Source organism: Oryx dammah, unplaced genomic scaffold (genome assembly GCF_014754425.2).
Source record: "Oryx dammah isolate SB20612 unplaced genomic scaffold, SCBI_Odam_1.1 HiC_scaffold_17, whole genome shotgun sequence".
Lineage (NCBI taxonomy): Eukaryota > Metazoa > Chordata > Mammalia > Artiodactyla > Bovidae > Oryx > Oryx dammah.
In genome coordinates, this window is record NW_024070201.1 from 51,447,322 (window position 1) to 51,474,040 (window position 26,719).

The 26,719-nt window shown below is 37.8% G+C and overlaps 1 protein-coding gene across 1 annotated transcript in view; it reads right to left on the reverse strand.

Moving 5' to 3' along the window:
• Nucleotides 1-10,179: 10,179 nt before the first annotated feature.
• The window catches only part of PGM2L1 (phosphoglucomutase 2 like 1), a 60,253-nt gene continuing 43,713 nt past the window's right edge, over nt 10,180-26,719 (reverse strand). The window contains exons 7-14 of the mRNA XM_040258824.1: nt 26,113-26,302; nt 25,466-25,563; nt 24,550-24,730; nt 22,230-22,323; nt 21,780-21,909; nt 21,367-21,556; nt 17,549-17,682; nt 10,180-15,727 (exon numbers count right to left, since the gene is read on the reverse strand). Of these exons, the coding sequence (XP_040114758.1) occupies nt 15,625-15,727; nt 17,549-17,682; nt 21,367-21,556; nt 21,780-21,909; nt 22,230-22,323; nt 24,550-24,730; nt 25,466-25,563; nt 26,113-26,302 (1,120 nt within the window). The 3' untranslated portion in view covers nt 10,180-15,624. The remainder of the gene's footprint in view (nt 15,728-17,548; nt 17,683-21,366; nt 21,557-21,779; nt 21,910-22,229; nt 22,324-24,549; nt 24,731-25,465; nt 25,564-26,112; nt 26,303-26,719) is intronic.

The following is a 26,719-nucleotide window of genomic DNA, read 5'->3' on the forward strand; positions in this document are numbered from 1 at the left end:
CTGGCTAGAAAAATGGTAATCTGTGTTTTATAGTGGCAAAACAATTGACAAAACTGTTGCCTGTGGTAACTAGGGGAAGATGGGGGAAAATACTAAAATTTTGATTCAACTAAGGAAATTTCTAGGGAGAATGTTGTGTCAGTTGGGTGCTCCCAATTGGGTGTGATAACGTTATAACAGGAAGAGAGGTATGAGTTAAAGAAAGAACTGGCCTGCTTGAAACATAAATTTAGAGAGAAGAGAGAGGGCCAGGACTTACTACGTTAAAAAATAAAACTTCATCTTGAGGCTCTCTAGCCAGCGAAGAATTCTTACGGGGAAATATAGCCTGGAGGTGTGAATCACACCAAAGGTGTGGCTGTAACACACTTTGTAAAGACCTATGAGAGAATTAAAGTGATATCTAGTAGACTCTTAGACTTCTTGAAATCTTAAGAGCAATATCCATAGAAACCTAATACCAAAATAGCAATGATAAACTTGAGAGATGTCTCAAAAACGACTGGGTGGCATTTGGAGTATGGAGTAGACTACAATCAGATACATAAAAGACCCACAAAAATTTTAAATTGGTTGCACATGTGAGAGTATCACCAACCTGGACTAAAAGGGACTTAAATAATTCAAATTGCCACTCAGCTGCCAATATGAGCCACTTCTTCAGAAGTAGCCAAGGAAGGTGATGGACAAAGCATAGTCCAGAGGGCAGAGCAAGAAGCACAGAGATCAATAGACTAGGGAACTGCTCCCAGGAAGCAGAATTTAGGCCTCTGCAAGGAACACTCCGTCTCCCAGGAGAGGGGACCTGACAAACTTTGTCAACTTGGAGTCTAGAACTGCCTCTGTTTAAGGATGATTATGTATCTCTCATGCTTTTCCTTCTTGAATGGAAATGTCGGCTGTCTTTTAAATACATACGTATCAAGATCAGAAAGAACAACATTCATCAAGGTACCTACAAACCTGATGTAGATGATAAGATCCTAGACTTCCAGCCTGATGATGTAATAGCAAGAGACTTTTAGGGGTTCTGAAATGGAGGTAAGCATTTTTGGCCTGTGGAAGGAATGTGAACAATTACAGTCACGGAGTACATACTGTGGTGGATTAAAAAATGGTCACAATCTTTCAATCCTCCTTTAATCCATGCTCTTTGAGTTGTGACCCTGCCGTTCCTCCCATCGAAAGTTGGAGACGGTTTCTCCATTCCTTAAATCTGAAGTGGCCTTGTGACATTCTTGGCCTATGGAATGAAGCAGTGGCCCTATTAAGCCTCAAGGTGCCTCAAGAGCATGTTTCAGTTCTTCTTGAAATCCTGTGTGGCTCTGAAGCTTAGAAAGGTCTGGCCTAAACACATAGACTTGTATGTAGGTCACCAACTTCAGAATGATAGTTGGAACTTTGGACATTTCACCCAGAAAAAGTGTGTAAAGTCTACGCCATTGGCTGAGATCAGAAACCTATTTTCCAGTCTCTGCAGGATGCTTCTTCCTGCTTTCTTTTTGTCTCCTGTGTCTGCAAGGTCTTTCCTCTTTTCTCTACCTCTAGCTATTCTTTCAAGGCTCCCAGCAATTGTTTAGAGCCCTTCCTGGATCCAGCAAAGATACCCCTCTATTCCTGCAGCATTCTATACTTACTTTTACTACTGTAATTCTATTGCATTGTAATTATTTTTGTCCTTTTAAATATGTGGGTTACGTCTTACCAACTTTTTGTTCAGGGTCCTGCTCCTGGTAGGTTGAAAGTGAAAGTGTTAGTCACTCAGTTGTGTCCAACTCTTCACAATCCCATGGACTGTAGTCCACCAGGCTTCTTGTCCATGGAATTCTCTAGGCAAGAATACTAGAGTGGGTAGCCATACCCTTCTCCAGGGGATCTTTCTGATCCAGGGATCAAACCTGGGTTTCCTGCATTGCAGGCAGATTCTTTACTATCTGAGCCACCTGGGAAGCTCTGATTACTAAATATTTATACAAAAGGATAAAGAGACTGCCATTTGGGAGACCTGAGTATTAGTCCCAGATTTGCCCCTGAACTGCTTTGTAAATCAAAGGATTACTGATCTCTGGACCTTAGTTTTCTCTGAATACAAGTAGAGAGGACTCCTGGCTGAAGACTAAGATTCACTGAATGAATATTAACCAAGAACCCTCAGGTCATGGGGGAAAGATAGCAAGGGGAAGAAGATGACTTGGGTTCTGCAGGAATCTACTCTGTGGACTCAAGTTGATCCCCACCCTGACCCTCAGACTTTCCTAACTGTAAAGAGAGATGCTTGCATTGAATTTGGGTTCTGATCCCTGTCCACTAGGGGGAAGCATGCAGATGTGGGAATAGCAAACAATTGAAAAAAAAAAAACCTCGAATCCAGTTACTATTTTTTTCTGCCCTTGCTCCCTGCCCACTCTGCTACTCTTTCCCTACTCCAACTTTCCTAATTTAGCTTCAGGTTGGTTTCTACCCACCATTCCAACTTCAGCTCATGACTTTGCTGCAGCCAGTCTGGCAGGAAGGCCTCCAGCAAGTCTCAAGTCTCCCTGTTTCCCAGTTGTCACCCATAGATTTTCTTTGCTTTGAGTTGAATTTATTCATATACCAAGTATGCCTCATCCCCTTTGCTTATTCACAGCCTACTTGCCCTTGTAATGCAGCTCAAATTCCAATTCAGTTCACTTCAGCTGAACATTTTTTCCCCGCTGAGGGCTCATTATCCTCTTGGCTTGGTTCTGGGCTCTGGGGAACTGCACCGAGTCAGCCAATTCCAGCCCTTGGGGAGCTCACAATCCACTGGGAGAGTCGGACACATTCAGAAACCATTTCCTCGTGGCGTGGGAAGTGCTGTAACAAAGGGAGTTCTGGCCGGCAGGAAAGGCTTTTTTTTTTTTTTTTTTTAAGATTTTTTGGTGTGGACCATTTTTAAAGTCTTTATTGAATTTGTTACAATGTTGCTTCTGTTTTATGTCTTGGTTTTTTGGCTGAGAGGCATGTTAGCTCTCTGACCAGGGATCAAACCCACACCCTCTGCACTGGAAGGCACAGTCCCAACTGCTGGATCACCAGGGAAGTCCCCAGGAAAGGCTTTTTGGAAGAGATGATGCTTGAGTTGAGGATTAAGGGAGCAGTTGTTCATAAAGCAAAAGATGTCAAAGTGTTAAGGGAAACACACTGACTGAAACCGCCCAACCTGGCCAGGCACCATAGTAACTATTTCCTTGAGTTATTTTATGACAGAAGGTCCTAGTAAGGAACATGGAACTAATAAGCCACCACCAACTGAAAGAGTTCAGGAAAGGTCAAAAGGAGATGCCACGTGTCCTAGCACCTCCCAGAATCCTTCTCGCTGTCACCCATCTTGGCTGAGCCATGCATGTGCCACCAGGACGGACCCTGAGTCAGAATAATTGGCCAGCTACAACCCAGAAACTAAGCCCATCACCATAAAACCCAGGACAGCGAGTCACACGGCAGAGCAGACCTCCCGGTTTCCCTTAACCTCCTGCTCTCAGTCCACGTGCTTCTTCCCAATAAAGGTTTTTGCTTTGTCAGCTTGTGTGTCTCATCAGACAACTCATTTCCAACTGTTAGACAAAAGCCCACTCCCAGGTCCTGGAAGGGGTCTCCCTTCCTGCAACAAAAGAGTGTGCGGTAGGCCAGAGCCCTCTTCCCTGACATTTGTTGTGCTGCTCCCATATCAGTTAGAAATCTCACCTTTTTCTACTCTGGGCTGGCATATATATTAATATTATTTATATATTAAATTTTATACATTAAATTTATATATTTATATTTATCATAAATTTATATTTTTATAAAAATTATATAAACAATACAAAACAAAATTTATATTAAAATAAAATTCAGACTTAAATTGAAGGAAGTAGGGAAAACTGCTAGACCATTCAGGTATGAACTAAATCAAATCCCTTATGATTATACAGTGGAAGTGAGAAATAGATTTAAGGAACTAGATCTGATAGACAGAGTGCCTGATGAACTATGGACGGAGGTTTATGACATTGTACAGGAGACAGGGATCAAGACCATCCCCACGGAAAAGAAATGCAAAAAAGCAAAATGGCTGTCTGGGGAGGCCTTACAAATAGCTGTGAAAAGAAGAGAAGTGAAAAGCAAAGGAGAAAAGGAAAGATATAAGCATCTGAATGCAGAGTTCCAAAGAATAGCAAGGAGAGATAAGAAAGTCTTCCTTAGCAATCAATGCAAAGAAACAGAGGAAAACAACAGAATGGGAAAGACTAGAGATCTCTTCAAGAAAATTAGAGATACCAAGGGAACATTTCATGTAAAGATTGGCTCGATAAAGGACAGAAATGGTATGGACCTAACAGAAGCAGAAGATATTAAGAGGAGGTGGCAAGAATACACGGAAGAACTGTACAAAAAAGATCTTCATGACCCAGATAATCACAATGGTGTGATCATTCACCTAGAGCCAGACATCCTGGAATGTGAAGTCAAGTGGGCCTTAGGAAGCATCACTATGACTAAAGCTAGTGGAGGTGATGGAATTCCAGTTGAGCTGTTTCAAATCCTGAAAGACAATGCTGTGAAAGTGCTGCACTCAATATGCCAGCAAATTTGGAAAACTCAGCAGTGGCCACAGGACTGGAAAACGTCAGTTTTCACTCCAATCCCAAAGAAAGGCAATGCCAAAGAATGCTCAAACTACCGCACAATTGCACTCATCTCACATGCTAGTAAAGTAATGCTCAAAATTCTCCAAGCCAGGCTTCAGCAATATGTGAACAGTGAACTTCCAGATGTTCAAGCTGGTTTTAGAAAAGGCAGAGGAACCAGAGATCAAATTGCCAACATCCGCTGGATCATGGAATAAGCAAGAGAGTTCCAGAAAAACATCTATTTCTGCTCTATTGACTATGCCAAAGCCTTTGACTGTGTGGATCACAATAAACTGTGGAAAATTCTGAAAGAGATGGGAATACCAGACCACCTGACCTGCCTCTTGAGAAACCTATATGCAGGTCAGGAAGCAACAGTTAGAACTAGACATGGAACAACAGGTTGGTTTCAAATAGGAAAAGGAGTATGTCAAGGCTGTATATTGTCACCCTGCTTATTTAACTTATAGGCAGAGTACATCATGAGAAACGCTGGGCTGGAAGTGCAAGCTGGAATCAAGATTGCTGGGAGAAATATCAATAACCTGAGATATGCAGATGACACCACCCTTCTGGCAGAAAGTGAAGAGGAACTAAAAAGCCTCTTGATGAAAGTGAAAGAGGAGAGTGAAAAAGTTGGCTTAAAGCTCAACATTCAGAAAACTAAGATCATGGCATCCGGTCCCATCACTTCATGGCAAACAGATTGGGAAACAGTGGAAACAGTGTCAGACTTTATTTTTTGGGGCTCCAAAATCACTGCAGAGGGTGACTGCAGCCATGAAATTAAAAGACGCTTACTCCTTGGAAGAAAAGTTATGACCAACCTAGATAGCATATTCAAAAGCAGAGACATTACTTTGCCAACAAAGCTCTGTCTAGTCAAGGCTATGGTTTTTCCAGTGGTCATGTATGGATGGGAGAGTTGGACTGTGAAGAAAGCTGAGCACTGAAGAATTGATGCTTTTGAACTGTGGTGTTGGAGAAGACTCTTTTTTCTTTTTTGGAGAAGACTCTTGAGAGTCCCTTGGACTGCGAGGAGATCCAACCAGTCCATTCTAAAGGAGATCGGTCCTGGATGTTCATTGGAAGGACTGATGCTAAAGCTGAAACTCCAATACTTTGGCCACCTCATGCGAAGAGTTGACTCACTGGAAAAGATTCTGATGCTGGGAGGGATTGGGGGCAGAAGGGGACGACAGAGGATGAGATGGCTGGATGACATCATGGACTCGATGGACGTGAGTTTGAGTAAACTCCAGAGTTGGTGGTGGACAGGGAGGCCTGGAATGCTGTGATTCATGGGGTCACAAAGAGTCGGACATGACTGAGCAACTGGACTGAACTGGTAATTTATATTTATAAATTATATATATTAAAATTATATATATATATATATATATATATATAGAGAGAGAGAGAGAGAGAGAGAATTATGGGGGCTTTCCTGATGGCTCAGATGGTAAATAATCTGTCTGCATAGGTGACCTGGGTTTGATCCCTCGGTCTGGAAGATCCCCTGGACAAGGGAATGGTACCCACTCAAGTATTCTTGCCTGGAGAATTCCATGGACAGAGGAGCCAGGCAGTCTAGAGTCCTTATGGTATTATATTAATGTTGGACCCAGCTCTTTGGAAATTGTCTATGGGGTGATTAGGAAGGTGAAGGGGATCTAAAGATCAGGTCACACATGGAACAGTTACTGAATTACACATATTCAGACTGAGGGGAAAAGCCTTCAAGTGACAAGGAAACAGATTTTTGGATAACATTGAGTTTTCAAGTGGAACCAAAGAATAGAAGCTGCAGGAGGCAGATTTCTGCTGAAAATAATAAAAACTCTTTACTAGTCTTTCTTTCAAAGAGAATAACTTGTCTTGGCAAGTTGTCGCTGGAGTAGTTCAAATCTTTATCCCATTTGGTAGTGAAATGGTAGAAAATGATGAGATTGGATAAGATGATCTTCAAGGTTCTTTCCAGTGGTGGATTCTCTCATACTTTCCCTGCCCCCACCATCATCTCTCAGAGACTTTCTGCTTAAACCCTCCCATGACTCTCATTATCTACTGACTGAAGTCTTAAGTTCTGCAGCACAGCACACAGGGCCCTCTCCCCAGTCTCCACTCACATCCCTGTTCCCAGCATGGCAATACTGAACTGCTCGTGGTTCTCTGCACGTGTGTGCTGTGTATGTGCTTAAGATGCCCCTCCTCTTCCTGTGCCTGAGCTTTTACTTCTTCTCCAGTACTCTGGCACTGCAGTGAATTGTCACCTTCTGTCTGCACCAGAGTTTTCAACTGGTGAGTTCACTTCCTGTCACTGGGTCTTGATGGAAGGGTAACTGCAGCTGCAATTCAGAAGGAAGCTGAGGGGGTCAGATCCTTCCATTACCAGGATCTAGTTTCAGCCAGGAGGCAGGCATGCAACAAGAGGCCAGGCCACTGAGGCCTTCTCTTCAGGTGCTTTGACTCCAAAGACATCAAGAAGAAACACAGGTGATATGGTGGGGCCGTGGGAACAGCGTTCTGATCCTGCTGTTCCAGCAGTAACATGGTTGCTGTGTCTTTTTTCCTACTTCTTAGCCTTCTGCAGTGCCCCTGGTTCCTACATATTTCTGGGTCAACAAATATTTATAAAATGAATGAATGAAGCAGAGGTCAAAGACATAATCTAAAGCAAATCACATGTAAGACTGGTCTATTTAATGATTAGAACTAGAGGTAATGAGAAGGAAATACAGATAAATAGAAGAGTGGTCACATCACTAACAGGAATGAAGAAGTGCTAGTTTGGGGAAGACAAGAGAGGAAAGATGGAGAATAAATATTTTTATTATAGTGAAAGTCACTCAGTTGTCTCTTTGTGACCCCATGGACTATACAGTCCATGGAATTCTCCAGGCCAGAATACTGGAATGGGTAGCCTTTCCCTTCTCCAGGGGATCTTCCCAACCCAGAGATCGAACCCAGGTATCCTGCATTGCAGGCAGATTCTTTATCAACTGAGCTATCAGGGAAGCCTTTTTATTAGAATCCCTCCTCTAACACATCTCCATCTAAATACACATGAATTCTCCCTTGGGGATGATAACAGTCCCATTGCTATTTTAGGCTGAGTTAGCTTCTTGGTCCCTGTTTTAGGTGGGTCTCAGGCCAATGGACTTGTCCTTACCTTCAGAGGCTGTTAAAGAACTTGTCAAACACAGGCAGCCAATAGGCACAAGAAAATATGCTCACCATTGCTAATTATTAGAGAAATACAAATCAAAACTACAATGAATTTATTACCTCACACTGGTCAAAATGGTCATCATCAAAAAGTCTACAAATAATAAATGCTGGAGGGGGTGTGGAGAAAAAGGAACCTCCTACATTGTTGATGAGAATGTAAACTGGTGCAATCATTATGGAAAACAATCTGGACGTTTCTCAAAAAACTAAAAATAGGGTTGCCATATGATCCAGCAATCCTACTTCTGGGCATATATCTGGAGAAAACTAATTCAAAAAGATACATGCACCCTAATGTTCATAACACCACGGTTTACAATGGCCAAGACATGGAAACAACCTACACGTCCACGGACGGAGGAATGAATGAAGAAGACGTGGTGTGCATATAAAACGGAGTATCACTCAGCCATTAAAAAGGATGAAACAATGTGATCTGGAGCAATGTAGACGGACCTAGGGATTATCACACTAAGTGAAGTCAAAGGCAAGTATCATATGATATCACTTCTATGTGGAATCTAAAAAATGATGCAAATGAACTTATTTATAAAAATGAAAACTGGTTCACAGACATAGAGAACATACTAATTGGTTCCCAAAGGGGAAGAGGGGTGAAGGAAGGATAAATTAGGAGTTTACGATTAGCAGATACAATGTATAAAATAGATGAACAACGAGTTCCTACTGTACAGCACAGGGCACTGTATTCAACATCTTGTAACAAACCATAGTGGAAAATAATATGAAACAGAAAATACACACACATCTGAATCACTTCTCTGTACACCAGAAACTAACAACATTGCGAATCAACTAATATAGTACTCCAAGTAAAAAAAAAATTTGTCAATTAGTACATATCCTGTGGCACGATAAATAAAAGATGACTTGGAGGTTTCAAGCCAGGAAAATAAGGGGCCAGGAAAGTGGGAAGAAAATGCTTAGCTTGTGATTTCAATAGGACGTGGGCAGAGATGACCCAGAGGTAGTGAGAAGTAGGTGTTGCCTGAATGAGATATTGATTAATGGGCTTGTACATCTCTAAAGGGGGTGGAATCACTGCTGCATATTTCTCATCACGTGCAAACCTGTGCATGTGTGGAATCCAAGCAGAATTCAGGGCTTTTCTTCTGCATGCAGAAATGTGAGATGGATTAATTCAACTAGTAAATATTACTAGATACCTTCTATGTGCCATGCACTGTTCTAGGCAATAGTAATGTAGTGAAAAGGCTATGCTTGTGGAGACTACAGAGACAGGTAATAATACTTAAATTTGCTGTACTGTTTACGTGCTTAAACAACAATAAAATAGAGGAAAAGCTAAGGCTGGGGTTAGCATGGTTTTCAGAATATACAAGCAAGGTGATAAAATGATCTTGTAGAATGTTATTCTCACTCATCTTACCTTTGAACATGATCAGAGGAAGCAGGCAGTGGAGACCAGGACCACAGAGTCCTAACAACCCTGGAAACTAATTGCATGCCCACCACTCTATCACAGATACATAGTCACTTCTTTGAGGGATTTCCAAATCTTTAACTTTTTATTATGTTGCTGCTGCTGCTAAGTCATGTCCGACTCTGTGCGACCCCATAGATGGCAGCCCACCAGGCTCCCCCGTCCCTGGGATTCTCCAGGCAAGAACACTGGTGTGGGTTGCCATTTCCTTCTCCAATGCATGAAAGTGAAAGTGAAGTCGTTCAGTCATGTCCGACTCTTGGTGACCCCATGGACTGTAGCCCACCAGGCTCCTCCATCCATGGGATTTTCCAGGCAAGAGTACTGGAGTGGGGTGCCATTGCCTTCTCCTTTAGTTGATGCTAACATGGGCAGACAAATTAGGTCAATTAAAGAAGAGAAGGAGAAAAATAATGTGGAAAAAGATTTAGTATTAGTTCTTTCTTCTGGGACTTTTGGCTAAAGTGAAAGTGAAAGTGAAGTCGCTCAGTTGTGTCTGACTCTGTGACCCCATGGACTGTAGCCCACCAGGCTCCTCCCTCCATGGGATTCTCCAAGCAAGAGTACTGGAGTGGGTTGCCATTTCCTTCTCCAGGGGATCTTCCCGACTCAGGGATCAAATTCAGGTCTCCTGCATTCCAGGCAGATGCTTTAACCTCTGAGCCACTAGGGAAGCTTTTGGTTAACCCATCAAGAACTATTTACCAAGTAATGAGCTACACTACTTATTTAGGGTCAAAGTAGTTTCTAGGGAATATCATGTATATATTTTAAGAACGTGTTCAGTTTGGATAGCAAACTTTATAAACTACGTAATATCTAAGATAATAAAAATTACGCAGAAACTTATGCCTATGAAGAGACCTGTTTATTACTGATAACACTTCATTTGGCTAAAACCACGCACACAAATACTTAAAGTGCAAATTCTCATAGGGAGTATTTATGATACACCCTGGTAGTCTGTAAGGAAAAATGAGAAGATGTTGACAGAAACTATTAAAACAAGGGTACAATTTTGAACTACTGGTATACAGAAAAATAATTAACTCTTAACTGCATATATTTTATCTGGCATATTCAATGACATATACAAAGAGTTTGTTTCAGCCTATAACACAAGGCCTCATCACATACAGGTGCAAATCTTGTTTGGGTGGCTCTCTTCAGACATATGATGAATCATACACTGGACAAAAATTTATCAAACAGCATCCAATTAGTTGTGACTCCCTTGGAAGGCAGCATTAGTAGGCTTATAACAGCGCTAATACTAGTGATACCAAGTCTACACAGATACTTTCTTAACCTTCTTGGCCAGCATCTTGCTTTGAGTGTAAAATAGCAGGCATTACATACAATTTCAAATAGGAATATGCTCTCCTCTTGCCAAAGAAACAGAGTATTTAAGAGTGTGCATGCTTAATACACATTACTTAGTGTACATATCAGTATTGAGAACTGTTTTAAAAGCTGAATCAGAAAAGTCATGTTTTCGATTGCCTATTTGTTTCTTTAGAATAAAATTCCATAATTCCTATTTTCACCAACTAAGTACTCTATAACAGGTGGTGGGTGGCGTGGATATGAAAAATAATAAACCATGATCCCTGCTCTCAGGGAGCTGAGAGTCAGGTGCTCCTGCCTAGTCAAGGGATGCTAATAATTAATGAGAACAAACTGGTAAATGCCTTGGATTATATTATAAGCTTCAGTGGTACTAAAACTATTTCAGGTCACTTCAACTTAGCATTAATACCTTCAAAGGTCACCTTCTAAAGGGAATATCTTATGTGCGTTCTACGTATATTTGTCACTAGAGTCAGCGTGTGTCCCCTCAGGGGTATACAGCAACTGAGGCAGGGGATGGGGGAGAAAACTGAGAGCCCACATGATAAACACAGTGCCTCTTTCTGGTGGCATCAGTTTCCACGAAGACTGAAGGCATCATTTTTCACTAAAACAGTTTTATTACGGAGAATGCAAAAATCACATTTTCAAGACAGAACACGAAATTGAGTGCAGACTGCTTCTGATTTGGCTCTCAGGCCCCTTCCCCCAAACATTCATGCTCCTCTGCTTTAGGATTATGCTGGTGGAAAAATTCAAGAGGCAAACTTCAAAGATATACCACTTTGCCCTTATCTTGGTCACTTTAGTCATTCTTCTATGTTCTCTTTTTTAAGTACTGAATTAACAAAGAGAAGATATGTCTTAATGAATGTAATAGTATGGTGAATATTTTAAAGTCACCAACAGAAAACACTAACTTTGTTTCCAACCAGGAGTAAACTTAGGCTGTGTAAAAAGTCCAACAATGAGATATTCCCTCCTTTCCACTTAGACTCCTCATGGTTTATGGTAAGATGGTTTGAGGGACAAATGTAAAAAAAAAAATTATTTCCTCAGATCTTGTGCTTTGGATGCCCAAAGTACAAGGAAACCTGAAATAAAATGCCAGATCAATTGACCATTCATTTTGGTTAGTAGGAGTCTTTCTTCATCAGTTTCTAGAGCCATCTCAGAAAACAAGTGAATTGTAAAAGGCCATAATAAATATACAGTAGTATCCAAGCAGATCAAAAAAGATTATGCAATAGATTTAAAATTACTTCTTACAATGTCTTAAATATTCTCACAGTAATAACAAAATAACCAAAAGTCCATAAACAAAAACAGCTTAGGAATAAGTTTAAAGCAGTCTGAATGAATACAGTTTTCTTATAAGTGAGGTAACAGGGCAACAGTTTTTCACAGTAACAGAATATGGAAGGGCACCTAGGGAAGGAGGGAGGTAGAGAGAAAAAGGCATAAAACAAATTTATCCAAGCAGAATTTGGATTTCTCAAGCATCACAAACATCAATGGAAAACATCTGAGAGAAACACCAATAGCAGCAGTTTGTAGAACAATTTCTCCATTAAACTTCAGCTAGTATCTTTGTTGCATCAATTCCAGAAGCAACTTGCTTAAGAAATAGGAGGTCTATTCCTTATATAGATATTTCAAAGCATACACTCTCTTAGAACCTTTCTGTCTGAAGTTACAACATCCAAGTAATAATAATTTATATTTAAAACAAACTCCTCAAATATCCTATACATTCTTCAAGATGAACAGAATATGTTCAAGTCACACTTAATTTACAGGTTTAATTAGGCAGGTCTTTATACAGTGAATAAAGACTGCACTCATGCATCTACTACTCAACATATACTAAAACTATCTTGTGAGCTAAATTCTTCCAGATATGGAGTGAAACTCAAATGTTACTTTCAACGCTCTTTATGATATCATCTTTGTTCCAACCTGAGATTTCAATGAAGGAACTTTAAAAAAGTGCTAAACAGCTTTTTAGCATATGCCATAATTCTGAAATGTTTAATTGTATTTAAAAAATCCTTATTCCCTCTTATACTGTCCCTGCTGAAGATGGAGAACAGTCTGTCATATTACCTCTTATTATTTAAATCTTTTATTGAAAAACTCAAAATAACTCAAGATTTACTAAACTATCTCAACAACTTCCTCCTCTCCGAGTTAAATGATCTTAATTGTTTGTGCTTTTTCTTATAGGTCTTATTTTTCAATCTATATTTCATTCCTTTTTATTTCTGCTATATTCTCCCCTCTCCAGTTCCTATATGATCCGAAAACACAACATCCTAACAGGAACTGAATCCTATGAGGGGTACTTTTTCTCACCACCTCAAAGGCCTCCCTGGCTGCTTCTTAGCAGTCACTAAATAAAGGAGACAAAAGCATCACTATCTACTCATCATAACAACAAGTAAACAACTTGCCCATAGCCAGTTCATTTCCCACTTTTCAGGTGGTAAGTTTGCTCTTCACATGAAGCATTTCCTCTGCCACTTTACTGACTTTTCTCTTGTTTATTTCTACTGTGTATTTCTAGTGCTTTAAGCTTGCCTGATTAATTCTTTTCTTTTCCTCAAAGCTCTAGAAAAATATCAGTTTTGATCTACACACTTAATGAGAAGGCATTCATTTCCATGATACTGTTCATAAAGAAAAAGATAATGTAGATCCTAAGGCTGAGCCCTACTGGCCAGTACTTCTATTTTTCTTGGTTGTCTTGGGCTACTGAATTTATTTTGTTGACAAGTGTACACCCACTATGTCAAGCTCTTGTTAAATATCATGCTCAAGAGCTTGGCTAGAATCAAATAACTCCCTCGATCTATACTCTTTGAGAACATTTGTAAAATTTTAACTTTGGATATTTAAATTTTTGACATAAGAATCCAAGCCTTAATGACTTTTCACCTTGATTAAGATGACTCCTGTTGCATTATATTGTTGCATTCAAAACTGTTCTCTTTATAATAGAATGACAAGCATGGCTTTAGTGATTATGAATGAGCTGTTGTATCATTTTAGCTCCACTTTGTTCTTCAGTCACTGAAACACAGATACTAAAACAGAATATACATTATTTTTCATATATATATATATAGCATTGTTCATACCACTTTGTAGAATATAGGCCATTTCCTAAATGACAATCTACATTCCTAAAAGCAAATAAAGCAAAACATTCTACACATTTCTTCTTTAGTGCAAAGCCTTTGGAAACGAACTCATTCAGGAATAGTATTCTACATTTAGCTCTATTATCTACAGTCACACAAGATTCAGCTATAAGAAAGTAAGGAAGGAACAAATGAACAATAGTGGCAATACAGTAATTTGAAAATCACATTTGGATTATCTGCAGTCAGCCAAATGTTAGCTGATAACTGCAATAAATCAAACCATGATTTAATAAATATTCTAGTCTGTTTAATTTTATATTATTTTTCAAGGAAATAAATTCTCTCATACCAGTTATCTCCCACAGGCAATTTGTTTAGTGTAATTATGTGCATCCAAGGCCTCATGATTGTTAACTCTTAACTATAACATGTGTGCTAAGTACCCTGTGAGCAATACAGGACAGAATACACTTGGAGAAGATTAAACAACACGTCTCTATTAACTCTTTTTTAGAGATGCAGAATCAACCAAAAGTGACATTCCCCTCCCCAAAAATTTTCCCCCACTAAAAGAGATAAATAGTACTCATGATAAAAAAAAAAACTACAGAAGTCAGCAAGATGTTAGGATAAACTGGACTTTAGTTTTAAAACATGTAGCTTGTTTTGTAAGATCTAAAATCTGGATGTTTTATTTCTTAGTAAAATGAGCACTACTTCATGTGATAAAGAAACAAATATTCTTGTTAGCCTCCAATTAAAATAAATAAATTTAAATTTTAAAAAAAATGAAGGGCTGTAAAAAAAAATGTAATTTAAAGGTCAGACTTTTAAATTAAAAATTCACAGCTCCTTTCTTAGTTCCAGTATTTTTCTTTACTTAGAGGCTGTGCTGACACAATTCTAACATGAAGATCCTTAGCTAGTTTTACTGAGCCTGTTGTTATTAAGATTTTTACTTACATTCATAAGATTTTTAAATCAACAATCTATTTTAAATAGAGGAGAAGTACCTATATAGTTTGGAAGACTTTCTTTAACTGTCTGCAAATTAACTGATTAAATTATACTCAATGGAAGAACACTATTTCAATTCAAACCATGCCTTGAAAAGACACTGAGAAAGAACCAAGCCACTAGGAGTGTTGCCACTATTGTTTTATGTTCGATAAATGTTGGAATTTTAAATAAATACAATAAATTTACACTGCACCAAAAGCTCCTGAAACAGAGGTGCTGAAACCACAAATTGTAACACCTGTTCTAACCTAGAAATGCTAAATATCCTATTTCAAATACTCTAATTTGTAAGTTAATATCTGCGGTGTAACAATGACACTTTTCCACAGTATTCTGGGAAGAGTGCCACTTTCTTGCCAATCTTATGGATTCATTTCCTTAACTAACTCTACAATTATATAACATTTATCTTCCTTTAAGAAAAACTGCTATACACAATCACAAGAATATATAACTAAGCTTAATCACACTTGAATAAGAACACTCACATTTGTATTTTGTTTCTGTTGAAGGAAGAATGACGTGTTACCATAATACTTTTAATGTAATGATTTTTGTTCAGGATTATGAAAAAATTTGAATTATTTCTTTCCAGCCATTTCATTTCATATTTATACAGTTTGTTTAGCTAGCCAACCAAAAAAGAAAGAAAATAAAGGAAAAAGATACTTGGCCAGATGACACACAGAGAGAATGCTAACATGAGTTCAATGCATGGAGTTCTTGGTTGCTCTATTCCATGGACAGGGGCAAAGCAACGATGTTCTGGTGAAGGCTAAACAGAACGCCAGATCAGTCCATTTTTACTGGGCTCAAGAAAATTCTCAATTAAAGCATCAATCAGTTTCTTCAATTCCTCTTCTAGTAAGGCAGTGTCACTGAGGAAAAAGGTTAACAGTTTTGAAATGCTTTATTTCCATAGCCTTAAAATGTGCTTAAATTGTTGTAACTTTTTAAGAGTTCATATACTTTATGGGATGATTAAATAACTGGTAAACAAGACAGAAATTCACTCGGGTAAAACAAAACAAGACCAAAAGTGTGAAGAGGGGAGTCACACTCACAGAAAACACCTTTCTCACAAACAGAAACTGAACTGCATTAAAAGGAGGTCCTTGGTACATGAAACATGGATGAGTTAAAGTATATCTGAAGACTGCTCCTAAAGCAGGCAATTTAAATGGCTCAGAACACCAACACCAGGTATTAAGATGAACTGGCTTCCTGAAATACTTCGAGGCACACCTCTTACAGATTATTACGGGATGATACAGCGTATCTTTTAGGAAGTAAAGAAAGAAGTGTGACTAAAAATATAAGATGTTTAAAAAAATACCAAGTATTCCCTTCAAAGTCATCACCTGAAGAGCTGCCGTTACCCCAAATATCTCTCTTTTTGGACTGCCTTCACAGTCATTTTACAAGCTATGCAACAAATTTAATTTTTATTATGTTAATAATCACCCTTCATTTTAAATCAAAGATAGCACTGTTCAATTTGCTTTAAACTCTGCTCTGAATGACTTCAGGAGGTCATTTTCTCCACCCAAAGGAAATAAAATCTACTCTTAAATACAAAGGTTTACAGAAATACTAAATAATTAATGTACATTGCTCTGAAGGCAATTCCAAAGAAAAAAAATCTCCTTCCCAAATAGGTATTGACCAATGACAACATTATAGGAGATACTACTCATAAAAGTTTAAATACCCTCTAAATGTTATTAAAGTCAAGTTAATCACAATTTATACTCTTAAAAGGATATTAATTCAGCATATTAAGTCAAATCATATTAAATGTAGAAAATGAATATTTGGCAATGAACAAATTATTTGTTGATCATTTCTTTATGCTTAGCCTAAATAGTTCAAGCTTTACAGACTCTTCCCAGGAATATAAATTCACTAAAAAATTAAGATTCAGTTCCCAAATAACGCAGTTTTTTTGGAAAACAGTCTGGCAATTCCTCAAAAAGCTAAACATAGAACTTACCATATGACCCAGCAGTTCTCCTTATGTAAGTATGATATATACCCAAGTTAAAAGAAAATATATGTCCACACAGAAACTTGAACACAAACATTCAGATCACCATTATTCATAACAGCCAAAATATGGAAATAACCTAAATGTCCCTCCTCTGGTAAACAGATTAAAAATATGGTGTATCTATACAGTGGAATATCACTGGGCCATGAAAACAAAATTTCTAAAAAAGGAATAACGTACTGATTCATGCCAACATGGAGAACCTTGAAAACATTATGCTAAATAAAAGATGCCAGTCACAAAGGACCACATATTGTGTCATTCCATATATGAAATGTCCAGAATAAGAAAATCTAGAATGACAAGTAGTAGACTAGTGGTTGCCTAGGGCTGGGAAGAAGGAGAATAGGGAGTGATGGCTAACTGGGAGGGGCTTTCTTTCTGAGGTGATGAAAATGTTCTAAAATCAATTATAGTGATGTTTCTACAACTCTGAATATACTAAAAACCACTGTATTGTGCACTTTAAATGGGTGAACTATAGGGTATGTGAATTACATCTCTTAAATAAAGCATTTTTTAGTTAATGCTTACTGGAGTACATTGCTATACCATGTTGTGTTAGCTTCTGGGGTACAGCAAAGTGAAATCAGTTCTGAAATCAATCAAGCTTTTATATATACATAATATTTTAAAAGTTGAGTCCTACCTCTGGTCAGGTGATGCGCACATCTCTGCATAATACTTTATCTTCGGTTCTGTTCCACTAGTCCGAAGAGTAGCAACACAGCCATTTTGAAAAGTAAATGTAATCATTTGGCTGCTTTTGCTTACAGGCAGCACCTAGGCACAATTGCAACAACGGCTCAATTACACTTGGTACCTTTCTCATTTTCAAGAGTTGTAAAATGCATTTCACTTATATGAGGTGTGTAAAGCAGTAAAACTCATAGAAAGAGAAAGAAGCAAGGCAGTTGCCAAGGGCTAGGGGGAGGGGGAAACGGAGACTTATTTAATGGGCATAGAGTTTCAGTTTAGCAAGATGAAGTTCTGGAAATCTGTTACACAACAATGTGATTATTAACATTACTGAGCTCTTAAAAATAGTTAAGATGATAAATTTTATGTTTTTTATTTTTGCATGCTCAGTCATTCAGCAGTGTCTAGCTCTTGGCGACCCTATGGACCGTAGCCTGCTAGGCTCCTCTGTCCACAATATTCTCCAGGCAAGAACACTGGTGTGGGTTGCCATTTCCTCCTCCAGGGGATCTTCCTGACTCAGGGATCGAACCTGGGTCTCCTGTGGCTCCTGCACTGGCAGCAGATTCTTTACTACTGAGCTACCTGGGAAGCCCCTGCATTGTTGTTGTTTTTTTTTTTTTTACTGCAATTAAAAATTTTTAAATATTTTAAAGAACTTTAAAATACAAAAGATTACATTCATAATAATTCATAACTGTACCATTTACTATTTATAATTGTAGAAGTATTGGATTATATACCTTATACACATGATCTCCAGGTCTCAACAATAATCCTGCAAAGTAAATATTACCGACAATTTACAGACAAGGTTCAAAGAGGGTAAACGACCTGTTCAAGATAATCAGCTAAGTGGCAGAGCAAGAAGTTGAAATCTGGCCTATCTGTCCCAAAGTCCAAACTACCTCTACTTTTGCAAAGTGCTTTACAATTTCAAGACACTTTCGCAGATAGTTTTTCAACAGTCTCCAAAGCAGAGTGCACACATCCTAGAGGGCAGGCAAAATAATCCACTGGGGTGCAAATATATATAATTACCTAAAAATTAAACAAGAATGAGGCTTTACTGACATAAATATATAGATTAACACAGGTACTCTTCCTGAACCACAAATCAGTCTGTGACGGTATCTTGAGGGAACCACGGGGGTTGTACTAGGGCAGAGGGGTTGACAGTGGAGCCTTTCCTCAGGTGTCCTGAGCTTGGTCCTCTCCGTGACTGGTACTCCTAGTTGCTCAAGACAGAGACCTTCCTTCCCTCTGTTCCACTCACAGACCATCAACTAGCAAGTCCTGGTTATTCTATCCTTTATTTAACTCAACTTTGTCAGGCTCTGTCCTTCACTACTGCTACCATATTACATTCAGGCTCCTGTTGTCTCTCATCTCCGTTACTGAAACAGCATACTAATTGATCTTCTTCTCACCCTTCTCCAACCCACTCACCGTACATGCCATCTTTCCTTGTACTCCGTACTACTGCTGTAGAGAACTACTTGCGGTTCCTTGAAAGAAAACATGACTTCTCACCTCCAGACATAGCACTTACTGCTCCCTTTGCCTCAAACATCCTCTGTTCCTCCCACACCTGGATAAAATTCTGCCCAAACTCTAGAACTCAGCTCACAAAGTCCTCTGCAAAGCCCTGCATGAGCCCCTCAAATCTGAGTAAGGGTCTCTCCTATGCTCTTTCATGGCACTCTTATGCACCCCCTAATCATTTTGTAATCAGTTTACTTGACTGTTTCCCTACTAGACTCCTACAGTGTCTTTGTCATTACTGTCTTCTCAGTGTAGCACAGAAGGGTTTTGGTAAATGCCTGTTGAACACACAGATGAATGTCAATCTGAAGTTGGAGAAGAACGAACTCAGGAAGTCTTTAACAGTCACTATGTGACCCCAGGGGATTAACAAATATCCATACTACAAGCCTTACAAAATGTGTTGCAAGCATAAGTGGAGAATAGATAGGAAAGCACTTGGAATAACAAATATCATTAACTTTAAAGGGAGTCAAGAGGAGAAAAGCATCATACCAAGAACTATTCTAACCATAGCAACACTAGAAAAATAAAAAGAAGCAAATCATTTGGTTCTTCTTTTCAAGTAGTTTATAAACACAGAAGAACATACGTGCATACAGACAGAATAACAACAACAAAGAACCAATTTTGGTTGACTGGATGAAAATACACAAAGGGAATATGAGTAGTATTCTACATAAGAGGCTGCAGATTTTCCAAAATATATTATGCTCCTAGACTCTTGAGACAATATCAGACCATTATACATGGAAATTTAGGTTAATAATAACAATCATAACAATAACAAAATAAATATAATCAGCAATCTATGGCATTTAAATGTTAGTTGAGCACCTACTGTGTAGGCAAGAGCTTTGAGAGGCATAAAGGTATATTAGAAATGAATCTGCCATGCAAAAGACAATGGTAACATGACATAGAAAGTGATAAGTGAGCAGAGGAAGGCACAATATATAAAGAAACCTCAGGAGGAAGATATCTGATTATGGACCTGGAGGGTACATGGAGGAGGTGACATCTGCATGAAGTCTTAAATAATGGCTAAAGTGTGAATCTGCAGCAGTAGGAAGAAAAGGCGGATTAAGGAAAAAGCTTGAGCAAAAATAGAAAAATAATTTTTAATGTATATATGTAAGAAGTATTTGTAAGTTATTCCATTTGGCTGGAGGTATAGGAAATAAGGTTGAAAGGGATACCACTGAGCCACCTAGGAAGCCACGCATTCATAGGGAATAAGGTTGAATGGGAAATTAAAACTTCCCTAAAAAGACACATAGCTTTGAAATCATAGGCATTTGTTTATTTATTCATTTATTTTTTTAGGTGCTAAGATTATCAGTAAAATGTTCATCTTTTAAAATTATATAGTCTATTTTTTAATTTTTAATTGAAATATAGTTGATTTATAATGTTGTATTAGTTTCAGGTGTACAGCGCTATATATATATTCTTTTTTAGATTCTTTTCTATTATAGGTTATTACAAGATATTGAGTATAGTTCATACTATGAAGTAGGTCCATGTTGGTCATTTATTTAATGTGTGTATATTTTAACTCCAAAGAAAGTTAGTGACTTAGTCGTGTCTGACTCTTTGTAATCCCATGCACTGTAGCTCACCAGGCTCCTCTGTCTATGGAATTCTCCAAGCAAGAATACTGGAGTGGGCTGCCATTTCCTTTTCCAGAGGATCTTCCTGACCCAGGGATCGAATCCAGGTCTCCTGCATTGCAGGTGGACTCTACCAACGGAGCCACCTTTAACTCCAAACTCCTACTTAATCCCCCATCCCTTTTCTTCTTTTGTAAGCAAAAGTTTGTTTTTTATGTCTGTGAGTTTGTTTCTGTTTTATAAATAAGTTCATTTGTATATTTTTTAAGATTCCACATAAAAGCAATATCATATGATGAAATTATAGGCTTTTGGACTTAAAAAAATTTTCAACATTATTTAGCATTATCACACTTTTCCCTCCCTTCCACCCTCCCTTCCTCATTCTGTCTCTCATCCTCCTTCCCATTCCCCACCCTCAGGGCATACTATACCCCTGGGGAATGATGAGGACAGGATGGGTGAGAGTCAGAGCCAGTTAGTGAACTTACAACTGCTCTGGAGAAAAACAAGGATCCTAAGTTTTAAGAAACTCACAGGCTTGACCTTCCATTTTGCTGTAGTATGAATTATTATAAATTGTTAAAAACTTAAAAATATAGGTACTTACTGATTTCTTATTAGGCTGGCTGCTGTCATATCCAGTGGTAATATCTCGTACGTGCAATATAGCAAATGTCCCACAAAACTTGGGGTATTCTTTTGGAGAATCAAAATTGCGAAGCCTTTCAAATATACTTTTGATGGTAGTTGGATCATAACATAAGAAATATGAAGTTTTTGAAATATGATAACCATATCTGTACAAAGATTTAAAGTGTTAAAATCACATTTCAAGTCACTCTTTAGAAAAGTACAAATTAAAGATAAGCTTATTATTGTGTTAAGCAGATAGTGGCAGTACTTAATGCAGACAATATTAGTACTTTTTAAAAAGGAATGACTATTCCTTAAAACAAGTTTATAAAGTTAAAAGTAGCACCAAAAAAATTAGAACACGGAATTCCAAATAGTAGAACTTACTTTTCATAAACGTTAATCAGTTGCTGTTTCAATGTTATGTTCACGGTTTCCAGGTAAGATGCCATCTCAGCAACAACAACGGCTGCACTCACACCATCTTTATCCAAAACGGAAGTTCCACACAGAAAACCTAAGAATTAAAAAACTCTTTAAAAAGGAGGAAAACATAAGCCTACATAGAATTTCAGTAGTTTCATATTTTTTCAGAAAGATCAATGCATTTAAGAACCTGGTAATAAAGGAAACCCACTGATACTGAGCATATGTAGGGGACCTTTAAGGGTTTGTTTTTTTTCTGATGAGAAATGTATCTACACATTTCTGAGTTCTTGATAGTTTTTATAACTCAAAGTGTAAAACCAGATGACAAAAATTCCTCTCTATAGAATCACTATATTTGAAAAAAGTGCTCTCATTCATATTTCAAATATTTTAATATTTACTACATACCTATAGACTCTTCAAATGAAAAAAGGACTTCTTTCCCATTTTCCAGGAGGTCTTTTATCCTACTTCCAATCCATTTAAAACCTGGTAATGTTTCCTGAAATGCAGAAGAGGCCACTCTAATTAAGTGACTCTCTCAAAAAATATATACATTAGAGAAAAGCCCATCACTAAATGCACATAACACTTCAATAATGATCTTCTGTTATGGTCTTCAGTCCACAGAGATTTATACAGTGGTAAACACAGTCATAAAGTGCATGGATATATACACTGCCACAACTGATGACCTGCTATTTATCGAGCATAGTAATAGTGATGTAATTCACCAAATATAATCCAAGAAGTGGTGATGTATATAGTCACAAAGTACCATAAGTCCACACATATATTATGATCAGACACTATTTATCAAGCACTGTAATAGTTGCTTTACATCATTATCTTTTGCAATGCTCACGAAAACTCTATTACTGAAACAGAGGCTCAGAGGTTGAGTAAATTTGCCCGAGAGTACCCTGCATATGAGAGAGCCAGGATTCAATATCACTTCTCAGAAACTGCTCTTCAAGTTGCACTGTAAGCACTAATGTAAAAGTGCCTACAAAGGTTGTAATTTAGTCCCTCTGAGTAACCAAAGGCCATAAAGCTTTTTAACATTGCACTTTCAACATTATCACAACATATACTTGAACCAAGTATACTTTTACCATAACACCATGGCCCAAATAAAACCATCAAGAAAGTTACTAGGTTCTTCTTTGGTAATTAGATTTGAGGACTTTTCATCTGATGAGCTGCTGCTGCTGCTGCTAAGTCGCTTCAGTCGTGTCCGACTCTATGCGACCCCACAGACGGCAGCCCACCAGGCTCCCCAATCCCTGGGATTCTCCAGGCAAGAACACTGGAGTGGGTTGCCATTTCCTTCTCCAATGCATGAAAGTGAAAAATGAAAGTGAGGTCGCTCAGTCATGTCCGACTCTAAGTGACCCCATGGACTGCAGCCTACCAGGCTCCTCCGTCCATGGGATTTTCCAGGAAAGAGTACTGGAGTGGGGTGCCATTGCCTTCTCCGTCTGATGAGCTAGTGTTCATTTTAAAGACACGAACTGCTTTAGTGTCAGAAAGAGCATGTGATACACAGTGACTCTAGAGCTCTCTTACTAATTTAAGATTTCTCATTCACCTCTCCACCTCCTCACTGGGAAAAAAACAAAAAAAGCCCAAAATCTCTGCAGCACCACCTCCGGGAATAAAAACAAGAAAGCACATATATAATATTGGTCTTTAGAATCATGTTTTTTCTCTTTTGTGCTCATTATGGATTTTCTTGCTACAAGGAAAAGACCCTGATGCTGGGAAAGACTGACGGCAGGAGGGAAAGGGGGCAATAGAGGATGAGACGGTTGGATAGCATCACTGACTCAATGAACATGAGTTTGAGCAAACTCCGGGAGATAGTAAATGACAGAGAAGCCTGGCGTGCTGCAGTACATGGGGTCACAAAGAGTTGGATACGACTGAGTGACTGAACAACAACAACAGTAATTCAGAATTTTAGTTTTGAATGAATTTTCAATTTCCTCTATTTTGCTATTTGTAATTTAGAAAGCCAGAGATTGAAAGTTCTATTTCATTAAGAAAGGTACAATTTTCTTTTAGTTAGCCTATTAGTGTTAAGACCTATAGCTTGACTGTGGCTCAAGGCCCAGAGGTGACTTTTTCACTGATACTTGGCCATGTGGGCAGAGGAAAAGCAACTTAATTGGCATTAGTCCCAGTAGCTATAAAAGGGGTCAGTTTAACTGCCCAAGGTTCACAAAGGTTAATGATCTGTGCTGAGAGAGAATCATTATGTTTTTTGGATGTAGATCACTGGGTCTTAATTTGTAATTTAGGAGACTACTTAAAGTTTCTTTTTTTTAATTTTATTTAAAAGTTTCTTAAGACTGAACCTGAAGAGGCTAAACAAGTGGTCATGACACCTACAGTTTTTTGGAGTGGAGTTTATGTTATTTATGAGGTCACTGGGAGCCAGATTTTCTTGGTAAGAAAGCCAGATACTGTTGTATGGAAAAATAAGCATTAATGCAATTTGTACGAATGTTTATCTTAGTTTCAGAAACTCACATATAGGATGAATTTGGCTCAAGGTTTCCAAACTATCAAAAAGACTTAATCTTTTAGTTAAGTGTTAATAGAATTTGAAAAAAAAAGAGGGAATTAGAAACAAAATCAATTAAAGTCAACTTTGGTGGGGAGATGACTTTAGCTTACAGAAATAGGTTTAGAAAAGGAGCACATAGGTATTACCTATTCTTACCTCAAAGTGAAATCCTTCTTTTAGTGCAATTGCCTTCAAAATTTTGGAAGAGACTGTGGTGGCTAACATATAAATGTTCTTCACATCAGCATTTCTTGATTTACTTTTCTTCCAGCAATCAAACATCCACCACCCAAACAAGGCGGCCAGCTCATTCCCTGTGAAAACTTTCCAAACACCACTGTAGAGAGAATGAAAATTCAAGTCAAGATCTTTGTAACTTCTCATTAAAACTTCTTGACCCCAGGACCTACAAATTATCATCCTTCACAAAGGAAAACCTAAAAACTACTGTATGGGATTTTTGAGAAAACATTTACTATTATTTTTCTAACTGATCAGGGTGAGCTTAGGGTAGGAATGGCAGCAATGTACTTTGAAAAGCTATGACACTGTTACTTGTATTTTCTTACTTGAAGAGAAAAAGGTTATAATATGGTGTCCTTTTTATGTAAGGACATTTGTCATGACATTATAATGGCAAAAATACACAGCAACCCGAAGAACCATGATTAGGAAATGATTACATTCATAAAGCAATCTTTTGAGATACACTAGTTTAAAAATTAATATTTTAAACAATATTTAAATATAGAGAAAAATGCTCATAGTACAGTATTATGTGGAAAATAATCAAGACACAAAAGTATTTATATATATATTTATATATATATATATAGGATGATCACAATTTTATAAAAAACAAATATATCTTGAATATTTGAATGAAGAAAACATAGGAAGGAAACATCAAAATATCAACCTAGGTGGTTATCTCTGGATTGTGGGCTTACAGGAGATTTCTTTTCTTTTTGTTTTTTTTTTTTTAAATTATTTCCAATGAGCCTGTAAGACTTAAAATCAAAAACTGTTTTTCAAAGTTTAAGATTTTAATCAAGTAACAGTTTCTACTTACTTCTCCTGAAGTTCTGCCACTGCCAGTCGGTCTGCATCAGGATCTGTAGCCAGCACTATCCGGGCATTTTCCTTCTCTGCCAGTCTCAAAGAAAGTTCCTGAAATAGTGACCCAAAAAGCTGAATTACATTGACGATGTTAAATTCAAAGTTCATATTCCTAAATGTAGGCACTATGTTAGTGATAATGAATTTTAGAAGGAATATAGTTTGGCTAACTTTTTTTAACTTTATTTCATAGACGTATAGTTGATTTACAAGGTTGTGTTGATATCTGCTATACAGCAAAGTGGTTCAAGTACACATATATATATTCATTCTTTTTCACATTCTTTTCCACTATGGTTTATCACAGGATATTGAATATAGTTCCCTGTGCTATATAGTAGGACCTTGTTGTTTATCCATTCCATATGTAATAGTTTGCATCTGCTAACCTAGTTTGGCTAAATTTAAAATAAGACTAGGAAGTAGGGAAATCCACCATAGGGATTTCAAACAAAACAGAATATATGGCTCTAATATAATTTAAAAGATGTAAGCTAAAGTAGTTTTTGCTTCTGTAAGTAATCTTTGAATTGTCAGAGTCCTATCCACATGATAAACTTTAATATACTAAACCATAATTTAAATACAGAAAAAATATACCAGCACAGATTCTCCTTCTTCAGGATTTGGGCATTTAACAGTAGAAAAGTCTGGATCAGGATCTTTTTGTTCTGGTACTGGAATTGGAGGCTTAAAACCAAATACTTGAAAAGCCAATTGTACATAGTCATGTCCGACTCCATGAAAAGATGTATGTACAAATTTCAAGGTGGTCTTTGAGTTTAATTCCCTGTAAAGGAAAATATCATTCAATCACTGTCATAAAACTCATTACTTGTGGTATAATTAAAATAATCTCAAGAAAAGGCTAAAATCTATTTTGTCAGGATAGGAAAACTACACTCAACAAACCATAAACCATAATGTTTTCTGAAAACAGTGTCAGCTATTTATGGAACAGTTATAGAAACATGGAAATTGTATAGAAACATCACATTTTAGAGGAAATTTCCTTATCTTATATACAGTGAATATATATATTGAGTTATAATTTTTAACAACTTTATTAAGAGGTAATTAGTAGTAGTTAAAAAGTAGTTTAAAAGTGTTAGTGGCTAAGTTGTGTCTGACTCTTTGTGACCCCGTGGACTGTAGCCTATCAGGCTCCTCTGTCCATGGAATTCTCCAGGCAAGAATACAGGTGTGG